At 35.3% G+C, this 15,664-nt stretch overlaps 1 protein-coding gene across 7 annotated transcripts in view; it reads right to left on the reverse strand.

Annotated features, from left to right (window-relative positions):
- DGKH (diacylglycerol kinase eta) overlaps window positions 1-15,664 on the reverse strand; it is a 178,918-nt gene that overhangs the window by 34,643 nt on the left and 128,611 nt on the right. For all 7 annotated transcript variants that reach the window (XM_038569642.1, XM_038569641.1, XM_038569644.1 and 4 more), the window contains 6 exons: window positions 14,454-14,553; window positions 12,471-12,744; window positions 11,243-11,365; window positions 7,400-7,531; window positions 1,198-1,315; window positions 64-174 (listed from right to left, as the gene is read on the reverse strand). In XM_038569642.1, coding sequence (XP_038425570.1) covers window positions 64-174; window positions 1,198-1,315; window positions 7,400-7,531; window positions 11,243-11,365; window positions 12,471-12,744; window positions 14,454-14,553 — 858 coding nt within the window. The remainder of the gene's footprint in view (window positions 1-63; window positions 175-1,197; window positions 1,316-7,399; window positions 7,532-11,242; window positions 11,366-12,470; window positions 12,745-14,453; window positions 14,554-15,664) is intronic.

The raw sequence follows: 15,664 nt of genomic DNA on the forward strand, positions 1-15,664 counted from the left end.
AATAAATGAAATTAAAGTGAAATTACCTTCATGTAATAACATTATTACTATTACCAAAATTACCTGCATTTTTCAGGGTGCTCTTCTCTCTTATTATTAAATTCTAATGAAATTTTTGCATCTAATCCAATCCCAAAGTAATTGTTCATGACACATTTTTCTGAATATCCATCTCTGTGATAATAAAGAAAAGTATATAAAAGTCTTCATATTCATAACAACAATTACTATTTGCACACAAAATGGTGCTTAAAAGCATTTAAATTTCTATGCCTTATAGATGAGATAAAATTTATTCCTGTTCATATGCCATGCACACAAGCCCAGTACATATATGTCATTTTTGGTACATATGATATAAAGGGATAGTCAGTAAAGCAAAGCGGAGACAGAGTCATGGTAATGCTTTTCTATTAATTGTAATAAAACCTTAGTCCTACTTCCTACATAAGCCCCTCACTACACACACAAATGGGAAGACCTTACAGTCAAGTGCCAATGCTCTTTTTCTGACCACTAGAAAGTCTTCTTCACTTGTACTCTTATCAATGGATAAATATTTATTGCGCAGAAAATGACTAGGTCCAGTCCACTCCTCTGGGTGCTTTGGAAAGTACAAAGAAGTTAAAAATATGGTACTGTCTCTGAGGAGTGTCATCAGAGAAATGAGATACGAGATATAACAAAAGCAAAATTAAATATGTAAGTAAGAGTTCATATGGAACTGTCAAAAACAAAAAACAAAAAACAAAAAAACCCTGTAGTTTTAAGAAGGGAAGAGATCAATGTGGGCCAGAAGCTTCCTGAAATAAGTAAACCTAGAAACTGGATGGGGAAAGATGAGAGATTTGTCAAGCCTGAGAAGAAAGGGGGGAAAATGGAAGAGCAAAAGTATGGCTATGAAGGTGTCGATGAATACAGCATTCCAGGGGAGAGTGAACACAGCTATGCCTCATTTTGCCAGAGGGCTGTTATCACACACAATGGGCCGGACAGGGCCTAGCTCAGGAACAGATCCTGAAAACCACTGGGTTTCAAGTGCACCAATGTACTCATCATTACCAACTTTTGCAATTTTCTGATGACACCTTTTGTATGGGGAACCATATTTCTTGTAAGGCATTGACAATGTTACCATTAGTATAAAGTAGAAACTAGAAAAGCCAAAACAAGGTATTTAGAAAAGTATTTTCTTACACTGAATCTGGGTCTGGGTCAATAAATGGCGTTGCACCAAAAGGATCAATATTTGCTAGCAACATTTTGTTGATAATAGAACTCCCAGCAATCGAGGCAGCGAGTCCTGCTCTTAAACCTGGCCAGAAAAATAAATACACAGAGGATCACATGTTAAGAAAAAAGACAGAGAAAGAGCCAGTGCATTGTTTTCAGCCCCAATCTCAGACACTTTGCCCCAAAGCATGGTTTTCAGTGTCTGCTCTTTCCCTTAGTCAAAACTAAGAACTATGTCATTGGTAGTTACAAGAGTTTTGATGCTTCTTAGGATCTATAGGTTGTTATAAAAAATGCAGCAGATTAAGACCCAAATAAGAGTCTCTTTGTGACAGTTTCTCATTTACCATTCTGATGATTCTATAACTTCAACGAGTAAATATTACTTCCTTTTTTAAGCAAATAAGGTGGTAAGTCTGTAAGGAATTCATAATAAAGCCTGATTACCAAGAATGTCATGGAGTTACTTACCACTTCCATACTCTTGAAGCATAGATAACATTCAATTAAAAATATTAACAGAAAAAACAAACAAACAAAACCCAGAAAACCCCCCAAAAAATATTAACAGAAGGGTGTCTGAGTAGCTCAGACGATTAAGCATCTGACTTTCACTTAGGTCATGATCTCAGGGTCCTGGGATCCAGCCCTGCATTGGGCTCCCTGCTCAGTGGGGAGTCTGCTTGTCCCTCTCCCTTTCTCTCTGGTCTCCCCCTCATGCTCTCTCTGTCTCTCTCTCAAATAATAAACAAAATCTTTGGAAAAAAACTTACTGGATACACTAGGTGAAAACTCAGTGTCGGTATCAAGAATAACAATGAAAATATTAAACACAGGTATTTATGAATTTTAGAAGAATACAATATTGAACATAAAAAATGAAGCATTTATCTTACCTCTGAAAATGTAAAACTTCAAATTTATTTCAACAACTAGTTAGCTTTCTACTAGGTAGTTACAATATTCAAAGTTAATTAATTTTATGATCTACCCAACCGATTATTGAGGCTAGAAGCATTAAACTCTGGAAAGAAGACAAAGTAATAGGGGCCTAAGGGAACAAACACAAAAGGAAAGAGGAGTGAAGAAAAATGTGTCATGGAATTGAGAAACACTTGGAAATTAGGAAAAAAGTCCTTCTTGAGCAAACATTCCTTTCCTCAACTGTATGCTCTTCTTAGAAGATTATTATTTATTATTTTAGCTACAAAGTTTAGCTGGGTATCAAGTCGTCAAGATGAATTTTATTCTTTCATTTAGTTTCATAGTGTTGAATAGGCTATGGCATACTTAGTTATGCCAGTTTCTTTTATGTCTGAATAAGTAAACAAAACAGCTCTTTTTAATGGCTAACAAAACCACCATTCTGGGGACACCTGGATGGCTCAGCGGTTGAGCGTGTCTACCTTTGGCTCAGGGCATGATCCCAGGGTCCTGGGATTGAGTCCTGTATCAGGGTCCCTGCAGGAAGCCTGCTTCTCCCTCTGCCTATGTCTCTGCCTCTCTGTGTGTCTCTCATTTATTATTCTCATGAATAAATAAATAAAATCTTAAAAAAAAAAAAACACACACACAAAACTACCATTCTGGTGAGAATTAGAACAGTTTGCAGAAGTGAAGAATCAGACTCCAGCTGCCCTATGGAAAAGTATAATATTTTCTGTTTTAAAAGCTTTTATTTTCATTTATTTTAGAAACAGAGAGAGCACATGGGGAAGGGGCAGGGGAGAGGGAGAAAGAGTCCCAAGGAGATTCTGCACTAGGCATGGAGCCTATCCTGGGGCTCGATCCCACGACCCTGAGATCACGCCCTGAACCAAAACCAAGAGTTGGATGCCTGACTGCTCCACCCAGGTCTCCCAAAAGTATATTTTCTAAAATGTTTTAAGGTTAGCCACATTCACAGCTTTAAGCCAAGAAGGTCAACCCACTATTCCAGTTTTAAATAGAGATATAACCTCTAGACATGGAGTCCCCCAGGCCTGTTCTGGATTTATCCTTTATTATTTTAGTATTTCATTAAGATACAATTCACATACCATAAGATTCACCTTTTAAGTGAGTGTATAATTCAGTTGTTTGTAGCATATACACAAAGTGTGCAATGATCACTATCACCTAATTTAGGACATTTTTTTTTATTAGCCCCCAAAAGAAATCCTATTCCCGTTAGTAATCATTTTCCTTTCCCTCCATTCCCCACATCCCCAGACCCTGGAAACCACTAACCTACTTTCTTTCTTTACAGATATGACTACTCTGTACATTTCATATAAATCTAATCACATAATATGTGGCTTTTTTCTCAAGCTTCTTTCACTTGGCATAACACGTTCAGAGGTAATCATGTTGTAGCAGTTATCGGCACTTTGCTCTTTTAAATGGCTAAATAATAGTCCACTGTATGGATATTGCTCATTTTGTTTTTCCATTCATCAACTGGTGATTATTTGGGTTGTTTCTTCTATTTTGCTATTATGAATGTGGCTATAAAGTCACGTACAAGGTTTTGTGTAGACATATATTTTTAATTCTCATGGATCTATAAACTAGCAGTTGGTTTCTGGGTTATATGTTAACCCTGTGTTTAATTCTTTGAGAAACTGCCAAACTTCTTCAAAATGGCTATACCATTTTATATTCTGATCAGCAATGTATGAAAGTTGCAATTTTTCCATGCCCTTGACAATATTTGTTATTATCTGTCTTTTTTGATCATAGCCATTCCGGTAAGGTAAAGTGGTATCTCATTGTGGTTTTGATTTGCATTACTCTGATGATGAATGATGGTGAGCATCTTTTCCTGTGCTTATTGGCCATTTGTATATCTTTCTGGAGAAGTGTCTACTCAGATCCTTTGCCCATTTTTAAATTGAGGTATTCGTCTTTTCATTGTTGAATTTTAAGAGTTCTTTATATATTCTGAATACTAGTTCCTTATCAGGTAACTATTTACAACTATTTTCTCCTGTCCTGTGCATTGTCTTTTTCTTTTCTTTTCTTTTCTTTTTTTCTTTTCTTTTCTTTTTTTCTTTTCTTTTCTTTCTTCTCTTTTTCTTTCTTCTCTTTCTTTCTTCTTCTTTCTCTTTCTCTTTCTTTCTTTCTTTTTTTTCTTTCTTTTTTTCTCTTTTTCCTTCCTTCCTTCCTTTTCTTCCTTCCTTCCTTCCTTTCTTTCTTTCAGTTTGATTTTTCAGAGAACAAAGTTTTTGTTTTTTTGTATATTTAGACTAGAGAGAACATGTGGGGGGGGAGGGCCCATCTATGGAGCCCAATGCAAGGCTCCATATCACAACCCTAAGATCATGACCTAAGCCAAAATCAAGAGTTGGACATTCAACTGAGCCACCTAGGCACCCCGAAACAGGCACCAAAAACAAAGTTTTACAGAAAGCCACACAACCTACAATTTGCACAAACTAAATGTATTTTGGATGATGGCAGATTATCAGTTCATCAGACCAACTATCTCACCTTACTTTGAGGGCAAATAGAAAAGCTAAGCAAAATGTAAAATGAGTTAATTTAAAGATCATTAAAGAGGTAGACCAATGACAAGAGCTTACCAGCCAACGATTAGAAAAGGAAAATGACTTAGTCAGGTGAGCCCAGGACTTAGGGGTAGGGTCTTTTGTTTTGTTTTTCAACTTTTTCTTTATTTTACTGTGAAAACTTCAGAACACTTAACATGAGATCTACCCTCTTAACAAATTTTTAAATGTAAAGGCAGTATGTTAACTATGGGAACAATGTTGGACAGCAGATCTTTAGAACTTATTCCCCTTAACTGAAAATTTATGCATGTTGACTAGCAATTCCCCATTTCCTCCTCCCTCCAGATGCTGGAAACCACCATTCTACTCTATGATTTTATGAATTTGACTATTTTAGATACGTCATATAAGCAAAATCATCTAGTACTTGTTCTTTTGCAACTGGATTAATTCTCTTATCATAATGTCCTCCAGGTTCATCCACGTTATGATAAATTGCAGATTTTTTTTAAAGCTGAATAATATTCCATTGTATGTATATACCATATTTTCCTTATCCATTCATCCCTCAATGGACATTTAGGACATTTAGGTTGCTAACATGTCCTGGCTATTGTGAATAATGCTGCAGTAAACATGGGAGTGGGAGTGCTAGTATCTCTTCAAAATTCTGATTTCAGTTCTTTCGATAAATACCCAGAGTAGAATTGCGGGATCATATAGTAGTCCTAGTTTTAGTTTTGAGGAACCTCTGTACTGTTTTCCATGGCAGACACACCATTTTGCATTCCTACCAGCAGTATACAAGGTTTCCAATTTCTCACATCCTCCCCAACCCTCCCTTTTGATTTTTTTTATAATAATCATCCTGAGTGGTATAAAGTGACAGCTCATTATAGTTTTTAATTGGTATTTCCTTGATGATTAGTGATATTGAACACTTTTAACTAGTTTGGTGCCAGGGTAATATTGGCCTCATAAGTGAGGTGGGAAGTGTTCCTTCCTCTTCTAGTTTTTGGGAGAGTTTCTGAAGCATTAATGCTAATTCTTCTTTAAACAACTGGCAGAATTCATTAGTGAAGCAAATTGGAACTGGCCTTTTCTCTGCACAAAGTTTTGTTATAGGTCTAGTTGGATTTTCTATTCTTGAATCAGTTTCAATAGTTTACATGTTTCTAAGAGTTAGTCCATTTCGTTGAAGTCATCTAATTTGTTGGCATGTAATATTTGATAGTTTCCCCTTATAATCCCTTCTGTATCTGTAAGGTGGTTAGTGATGTCTGTCTTCTTTCATTCCTGATTTCAGTAATTCAAATCTTCTCTTTTATGTTCTCAGTCACTCTAGCTAAAGGCTTGTCAATTTGTTAAACTGTCCACAGAACCAACTTTTGGTTTCATTGATTTACTGTATTGTTTTCTATTCTCTATGTCATTTATTTCTGATTGCTTTGGGTATATTTGCTCTTCTTTTTCCAGCTTATTAAGGTGGAGAACTAGGTTTTGAGATCTTTCTACCTCTTTAATATAGGCATTTACAACTATAGATTTCGCTCCAAGCACTTCCTTAGCTGCATCAAGTAAGTTCCAGTATGGTGTATCTTTGTTTTCATTCATACCAAAGGATTTAGAAATTCTCTTGTGATTTTTTTTTTGACCCACATATTTCCAAATATTTGTACACTTCCAAAATTTCCTTTTGCTATGGATTTCTAAATTCATTCCATTGTGGTCATATTCCTTTGTATAATTTCAATCCTTTTAAATTTACTGAGAATTATTTTATGGCCTAATATATGACCTATCCTGGATAACATTACATGTGCATTAGACAAGAACGTATATTCTGCTGTTGTGAGGTGGAATGTTCTATAGACACCTGTTAGGTCTACTTGTTTTATATGTTTTTCAAATTTTTTATTTCCTTGTTGATTTTTGTCTAGTTGTTCTACCCACTATTGAAAGAGCAATAATAAAGTCTCCAACTATTATTATTGAATTGTGATTTACCTTTAAAAAGAGCTTGTAGAACAAACTGGTTTTCAGGGTATAATCTGGGATTCAATCTACTCTGGAATAGATCTGGAGAGTTTTCACTAAATCAAACAACTGGTGCTTAAGGAGACATCTGAGACATCTATATTTTCCTCTTTCCCTGCTGCATATGTTCTTTGGTTTCCACTAGTACTAACCAAATCCCAAGGGCAACTCATCTCAGCAGAGCTGGTACAGATGCCTCAGATGTTCCAAAATGAAGCAATGTTACTATCCAAAAAAATGAAAGACTTGTGGCTTTCAACTAAGAGAAAAGCTGTGGAGACACTTAACAGGCAGTGAAATAGAGGATCAGTTTTACCCTGGGTGCTTAATAAATGCAGATTCCTGGGCTGCATCCTAGTACTGCTTAAGTACTAGAGAATTAAAATTTCTCAGAGCAGGCCCCCAAAACATGTATTTGAGTGCTTCCTAGACAATTCTTACACACACACACACACACACACACACACACACACACACAGAAGTCTAAAGATGAGCAGTCTGGTTGATAAGAGTGATAAGCATTCTCCCAAAGGGATATTTATCTCTAAGAACATATTTCTGTAGTTCATGGAAATGAGTACTTAATTCGTGTTCACAGAAATACTTACAAATACACCATGTTTCAGAATCTATACTACCTGGGCAGATTATTCTGGTGTTGAGCACAGGGAGGTTTTCTTTGCCGGCTGCCACAGCTGGACCAGGGCCAGAGTCAGTCTGGAAACGAGTTGTCCGGCCATCTGGAGACCGAGGGGCAGGTGCAGTTTTAACTGTTGGCAAAAAGTCCCAATTATAAAAAAAAAAAAAGGTAATGATCAAGTTATAAAAATAAGCAAGCCCTCATAAATTCAGGACACAAAATAATTTAATACACATTTAGGTCAATTAACAGAACTGAAAATATTATGTTGTGTTTACCTATTTTTTTTTTTTTTACCATTGTTTTCACTTCGTTGAGATTTACTGTATGGAGGGATTTGGCCACAGGTAGATGTCCTGATAACTCATTTCAAATAGACGGAGATCAGTAGAAAATACAGGCCTAGCATAATTAAAGGTCAGTAATACTCCCAATTTGAATGTGGCTAACCCACATTCAAGGATAAAAGGAAATGTTGGAAAAAAAAAAAAAAAAAAAAAAGGAAATGTTGAAGCCTGATGATTTTTTAACTTGGCACGTATGTGTTATAATGTATACCGCCAATGCAATCCTTTTGTCATAAATGTTGCGTGAATGATCGAATTTAATTAATGTAATTCCCAGAGCTAATATGTGAAACATTGTCTTCCACACATGAAAGGAAAAGTTTTTTTTTTGTCTGAATGAAGCCAATGTTTCCTGCACTTCTCAATTAATTATATATTCAAAACAAAGATTTGCCCAAAACAGTTCTATCATATTCTTGTAAATGCTCGGTACATTTAAAAAATTATTCCAAAACAAAATTACTTTCAAAGCAAACAACAAAAAAAAGAGATTTAATTTTGTCTAAACTAGGGCAATTTAATGGAGAGCAAATAGTATCTTTAACTAATTTAGGAACTATTGGCAGGTGTTTAAAAAAAAGTATTCCTCAAACTCAATTTAAAAATACTCAAAAATTTAATTATCTTTACTCTCCCTAAGACTAATTACAAACTAATCTTATTAATCTTACACTCTCTTCTTTCTCTTCAAAACAGTCCAGCTGCACTAAAGAAAAGCTGCAGAACAGCCATTTTTTTTTTTTTTTTTTTTTTTGGACAGATGGGAGACCTGGGGCTAATTTCTAATAAAAACAACTTTTGATATTCATCTCTGATAAAAACCAGAGAGCATCCTAGTGACTAAGATTGATGTAACATTGTAGGTAACTAAATTAATGTTTCATGGCTCTTTTTTAAACATAACATCTCATTGATCATATTAATATACTGTATTGTACATCTCAGGCATATGAATTATTACATAATTTAATAATATTACGAATGCTCTTTAAAAAGTAATGATTATTTAATACAGAAGTACTTCTATTGCTACTGATTCCCACTAAATTGGATTACTAGCTAGAAAATAAGATCAAATATTGCAACATTAAGGTATCAAATGTTGTAACACGTGTAAGCTTATGTCTATTTCAATATCAATATTTATAGCTGCATACCTTTCTTTTTTAGTTTTCTTTGTAGACTACAATGGAAATGTTCAGTTCATGAAAATATACTAAGATGGATGGTAGCTGGTTGGAAAACCATTAGCAATGAGCACTAGAAAACCAATCCTCCAAAGAGAAATTCCTCATCTTAAGGGAAATTATTAAACATCATACTGTAAGAATGCCATTGTCAGCTCTATTAAGTCAGCTTTATTAATGGATGAAGCCATACAAGTCCTACTTATTAAACTCTAGATAAAGTAAATTTGAGATGATATAATCAAGCTTCGAAAGATTTTGACGGGATGCAATGATAGATCCAAATTGAAAAGATAAAAATTCATAAGGATGAGCATGTATGATTCTAATCAGGTTTAAAAAGTCACTCGCACAAAATAGGAGGAGACCAGGTTTATATAGTATTACAGTACAATACTTCATGCCAAGAAGAAATATTGGGTAGTCCTTATAACATAAAAAAATGTGCAGAAAGAGTAGTGTATGGCTATCAATTTGTTATATACTACAGAAATATTTGGAGGATTGTGTTCAAAATGGGGGATCATATTGACCAATTGAATGCAACCAGAAAAACTAAAAAGTTTGAAATCAAGTTAAAAATTGGTAAAAGAATTTAGGAGATAATGTGAAAAAGATAGAAGGTGTGGGAAGAGGATATGATGCCATGAAAGCTGTTTTCAGAATCATTTAAGGGCTGTCATGTGGCAGATTTATCTTCAATACTGTGAAGAGATATATGAAATTGCTTTGAAGCTACCCATAAAGCACCAAATGTCAGCAGTTGTTACTGTTAACATTACCATACATGAAACATTATCAATTAGTGTGCTGATGGGTAGAAATTTAAGGAAGAAAATATAAAGCCAAATATAAAGAAAAGCTTTCTAACAAATAAAAGCTGATCTTAGGAATGGGATGTATTGAAAGTGAGTGGTGGGGTGCCTGGCTGGCTCAGTCCGTAGAGCTTGCGACTCTTGATCCTGGGGTCGTGGGTTCGAGCTCCACGTTGGATGTAGAGATTACTTAAAAAAGAAAAATAAAATATTTAAAACAAACCAAAAAAAAGAAAGTGAATAGTCCAAAGGCTCAATGCCCATCTGTCAAGACGATTATCAAGTATGTCTGTACTGGATTATATGCTGCAACAGGGATCTTTAAGGTCTATGAGGTGTAAGGTTAGAGAGCTACGTTGTGTGCAGGAAAAGACACATATGAAGCCTAAAAGGGCTCAGGGTTTAGAATATGCATGCACTGGTTGTATGCCAGACAGGTGAGGTCTATATGGTCTACTTCCAAAGTTTCTAAGAGTTTTACATACAGTAAGGAGTACTCTTTCAAAGCTAATGTAATTATAGCAGCAGCAGTGGAGGGAGTAGTTAATAATAGTGAGAAAGACAGCAAACACTCCTTCACAGCACTATGCACCACACACTATTCTAGGTGCTCCATATACATCAACTTCTCTAGCCTTCACAACCAGTGAGCACATCATTATCACTATTTTACAAATGACGAGACTACAGAGAAATTAAGCAATCTGCCCAATTGCATTTGTAACGAAAGTAAAGGAAAAGCTTAATGATTGCTGTTCTGATTTAACAGTGTTGACTTTTCACTAGGACTATGCAATTATTTTCATATTATCTTCTCGGCCTCATTAATATTTTAATTTCTGCTTTGCTCTATTCTAGTCAATTAATAAGTATTCCCTTATACCATGTGAAATATTAAAAGTATAAATTTATCTTCAAACTTAAAAGGTAGAGGCATAATTAATCTTCTTCAAGTGACTACATGTTAATTTCCTGGCAAAAATAATTTCAGTAGAGACAGGGCTGTAATTAGATGTCCAGTGATATTGTAGATTAATTTAGCAATTAAGAATTAGCAAACTGTCCAGGCTCATCAATGGGATCCAAGGGACTGCTAAAATTATTTAAGTGGCAAATTTTGTGCATGTGCAACCTGCAGCTTTCACGTAATTCTCAAAGGCATCTGTGGGCTAAAAACAGGTTAAAATCTGTTGATTTAGGTGTTTCTTCCTTTTTCCTCAGGAAAATTAAGATATTTAGCCATTTTGGTACCATAATCCTTAGTTTATTATGACAATCTCCAGGTTATAAGATAAAAAGGGATGAGAGTGTACTTGACAATCACCAAAATTTTACCTTTATAATTTTAGTATTCATGAATATCTAAGCTTTAACTTCTGAAAATCCTTGTTAAAAATAAAAATACAAAGCTTATTTCAAACCAATAAGCCTTTTGAAAACTAAAAGCAGAATGGGAATCTATTTAATTGCGAAATAATTATAGTTTTCTTACCAGTTAATGACTCTTTTGCATCATCATCTTTAGATTCTTCTTTAGATTCATCTGTTTCTGTACTATCGTTATCAAATGACTGGTTAACTGGTTCACAGGGATGAACGGTCTGGTCATCCATAACTTTAAGTAGTAAGTAGGGAAATATGTTTGCACAAGTAAAAATAAAATCCATAAATATTAATATACGCTTAAAAAGTAAAATGAAACATAAAGCGAAAGAAATTCCATATTCACAAATAAACACTAATAAATCCAACTACAAGTTACAACCTGTAAAGGGTTTTCAAATACTAATTTTTTATATTAAAGTTAACTTGAGCCCACTACTAAAATTCTAAGAGAAGGATATACAATATATTAATACAAAAAATTAAAATATAGGCAAAATCTTTATAGGCTCTCTCTCTTTTTTTTTTAAGATTTTATTTATTTATTCATGAGAGACGGAGAGAGAGAGGGGAAGAGACACAGGCAGAAGCAGGCTCCATGCAGGGAGCCCAAAGCGGGACTCAATCCCAGGTCTCCAGGATCACACCCTGGGCTGAAGGCGGCACTAAACCACTAAGCCACCTGGGCTGCCCTCTTTATAGGCTCTTTTTTTTTAAATTTTTTAATTAAAAAAAAAATTTTTTTAATTTTTTTTATAGGCTCTTTAAAAAGCAACATAAACATTTAGGAAATGAATTTAAGAAAGCATTTTCAAAGTAATTTACAGGTTTGATTTTCTTTAAGAACGCAACAGATTCCAATTAGGTGGGCAGCCCAGATGGCTCAGCGGTTTAGGGCAGCATGATCCTGAAGACCCGGGATCGAGTCTCACGTCGGGCTCCCTGCTTGGGGCCTGCTTCTCCCTCTGCCTGTGTCTCTGCCTCTCTCTCTCTCCTCTGTGTCTCTCATGAATAAATAAATAAAATCTTTAAAAAAAAAGATTCCAATTAGGTGAAAGATATTTAAAATTTTTAAATTATTAATTTTCAATGTTTCCAGTGTATTTTTATCTTTGATGTGTTAGTTTCTATATCATTAGTGTACTGATCCTACTAAAACAATAAATAGTACAGATTTCATTCTAATGGCTTCTTCTTCTGTCCTGCCTAAAAATGGGGTGTGTGTGTGTGTGTGTGTGTGTGCGCGCACGCGCACAGTGTGACCAACATGGAAATTCCATTGTGCTTACAATATAGGGATGATGCTAACTTCAAAAGCTAATTTTGTTCATGTGTACCTTTGCCGGCTTCTTCAATGACTTGCCTCACTGCTTTCTTTAAACTGTTTGCCCGCAACATTATTTCCTTTGGTTTGACAGCTTTCTGGGATGGAGGTTTCGTAGGGTCATCCACGAGTTGTTCTTTGCTTTCACACAAGGATTCTTCACTGGAAGATTCCACGGTATCTTCTTCTACAATGACAGAGCGGATGCCTGGGACAATGGGGGTGGCCTGGGAATCTGTGTGCAAGGCTTGAAGCAGTTGTTCAAGCTTTTCATTTAGGACTGAACACTATGAAAACAAAAATACAGTAATGAATTTTCATTTGGTGGAAATGGAAAAGGACAATTTGAGTGAATCAGTTCTGATTTTAGAGGAAAGATGCCTATATTAATATTTACCAATTAATTGGCTATCCATTATACATGATACAGCTTATAGATGAAATAACTTATCATTTAAAAACAAGAGCACAATTATGTAAATTTTTAGGTGTGCTTCTGGAATATCCCAACTCTACCGTCTTTGTATCAGTAGTTTTCCTTATAAGAAAATCTCTATCATCATTATACAGGTATTTTTCCTTGAAAAGAACAAACACTTCACTACAAAGTGACACATTCCACAAAAAAATTATGTATCTTACAAAACACTGTGTAAGCTTTTTAAAAAGTGATTGATGAATGGTACCATTTTGATCATCACAAACTGCAGGTCTGGCTGAGTCTTGGTAAGCTCTCCTTCAAAGCTTTGCTTGTGAAAGGGGTGAAAGGTGCCTATGGGATTACTGACTCAAAAAAAAAAAAAGAGCAAAAAGGAAAATGCATGAGGATAAAGAAGAAAAAGAAGATGGAGAAAGCAAAAACCAGCACTCTGCCCTTGTTTCTGTCTGCTTCTCTCGAGTGACGAAGGGTAAAGAAACATGAAGGCCTGAAGATGTTGCTACAACTGCCCTACTATAGCTTTTCTCACCACACAGATTCCTGTCCTTTCCTTCTCCATTTATTTGTCTTTGATGTCATGCTAAGACAAGGCTACGGCAGAAACTGTTAAGAGAAAAAAATATGGAGGCACCTAGATGGCTCAGCGGTTGAGCAACTGTCTTTGGCTCAGGTCATGATCCCGGAGTCCTGGGATTGAGTCCCACATCAGGCTCCCCACAGAGAGCCTCCTTCTCCCTCTGCTTATTTGTCTGCCTCTCTTTCTCGTGTCTCTCATGAATAAATAAATAAAATCTTTCAAAAAGAGAGAGAAAAAATATAGCCAGAGAGGTATTCCATTTTCTGAAGCTCTCCATTGAATAGAAAAACAAGAAAGAGGCTGAAAATATCAAATGTTATGCTTCTTTCTATTTCCTTTTCCTTTAACTCCATGGAATTACCATCTACAGCATAGATCTGGAGATCATTCCTTTGCAAGCCCAAGAAAGCCAAACCTTTTGTAAGAATGCCCGGCCTTGAACATATGAAAGCAAAGAGAGTAGCTTTTAAGCTTCTTACTTTAGCCTCAGAAAGCTTATAAAGGGGGGAAGAAATCTATAAAGAAAAAGGCAAAGCAAGAAAAAGAACCCGCAAAGAGGCCAAGGACCATAATGTCTGGGGATTCCAAGGAACCATGCTAAGAGTGAGCCTGATGATCAGTTGGCCTGGAAACAGAAAGCCATCCCTCTCCACACTGGAACACCACCTGCCCAGCATTATCCCCTCTGTGACCCCACTGTGGGGCATTTCTCCTTGGGGATGCCAATCTGTGGGGCAGAGGGAGCTGAGTTACAAAATTCAGGTTGTCGGATGGTCTTCAGCAATGCAGGTTTCCCATATATTCAAGCGTAACCATAAAACAGAATATGTTTTCGTCCCTCACATCTGATTCAAAAGTAGTTTTTCTCTTGATTTAAGATGTTTTGGCAAGAAAGTCACGTAATCAATTTAGCTGTGAAACACAGTTCAATGTTAACGTTGTCAGCAAAAAACTTTCATGCCCTGAGGTGACCCGCTTACTTTACTGGCCATGGCATCGGCTGCAACGGTGTTTTCCAACGTTTTTTCATATGACTTCTCTACTTTAGCAACAAAGTCCTTTACAGTTTCACATAGTATCCTTTAAGGAAGAGAAATTGTGCAATTCAGTAAACCCTGTAGGTGGATTCAGTTTGATGTACAAACATATTTAACAACAAGCACAAACAGGTAAATTGCCAAAGCACAGGGACCGTTTGTATATAAAACCCATACTTCTATCTGCTGTATAACACATACTAGATAAGTTCAAGACATACTGAGTTATAAGTGGAAATGCACACGAATAAAGTGTACACATTGTATTAAGGTCATAACAAGCCTTTCTCAAATATTTAAATTAAATTATTGAGAAGAGTATTTATAGATCTCATTTTAATAAATTAGCATTATCTCCAGCACCTTACATATTTTCATAATAGAACTTGGCGATGTTAAAAAAAAAGAGGATTAAAAAAAAAGAGGATTAATTTGTCACTTAATGTTGTTACTGTCACTCTCCTATTCATGATCTGTTATCTCAAAAGTATATTGTTCCTGAAGAAGAGATTGTGTAACTAACCTGGCACTTGAATTGAGTTATATTCTCCTTAAATCCATTTGTTTTTTTCCCTTAAGATAACCAGCACAGTCACATTCAAGACTAATTTAATTTAGAGCTTGTCAGTGTCAACAATATACGGTTTACTTGTTTGTCGCTTTTAATTACATTCAATTTCTTTGCAATAGAAGTAGATTAAAAGAAGAAAATAATATGAAACCTTAACACTAACTAAAATACGTCTTTCAAAAGTCTTTGGGACTGGTGCTGGATTAAAAACAACCCAACAGAACAGTATGTGACTAGCTTTTTGTAGCAAGAACTAATAGTGTTTCTGAAAACAAAATCAGAATATTTTAAAATAATAATATTTCCCTTTATTATGGATATAGATTGAAAAATTTGAAGGGAAAAAAAGCGGGCTCTGGCAATTATTTTTTTCTATTACACTCAACAATTTTCTCTGGTATGTGAGTGACATAATGATTATGTTTCCAGATATTTAAGTATCATGACATCAAGTCATTCCATGGATATAGTACACCCACACCCACTCCAAACCTTCACATTTATCATCTCAAAAAGAACTGAATTATTCCTAATAATTTTTGTTTTCTTAGTTTTTTGGCAACCATTTCTAGCTTTTACTTGG

Source organism: Canis lupus, chromosome 22 (assembly GCF_011100685.1).
Source record: "Canis lupus familiaris isolate Mischka breed German Shepherd chromosome 22, alternate assembly UU_Cfam_GSD_1.0, whole genome shotgun sequence".
NCBI lineage: Eukaryota > Metazoa > Chordata > Mammalia > Carnivora > Canidae > Canis > Canis lupus.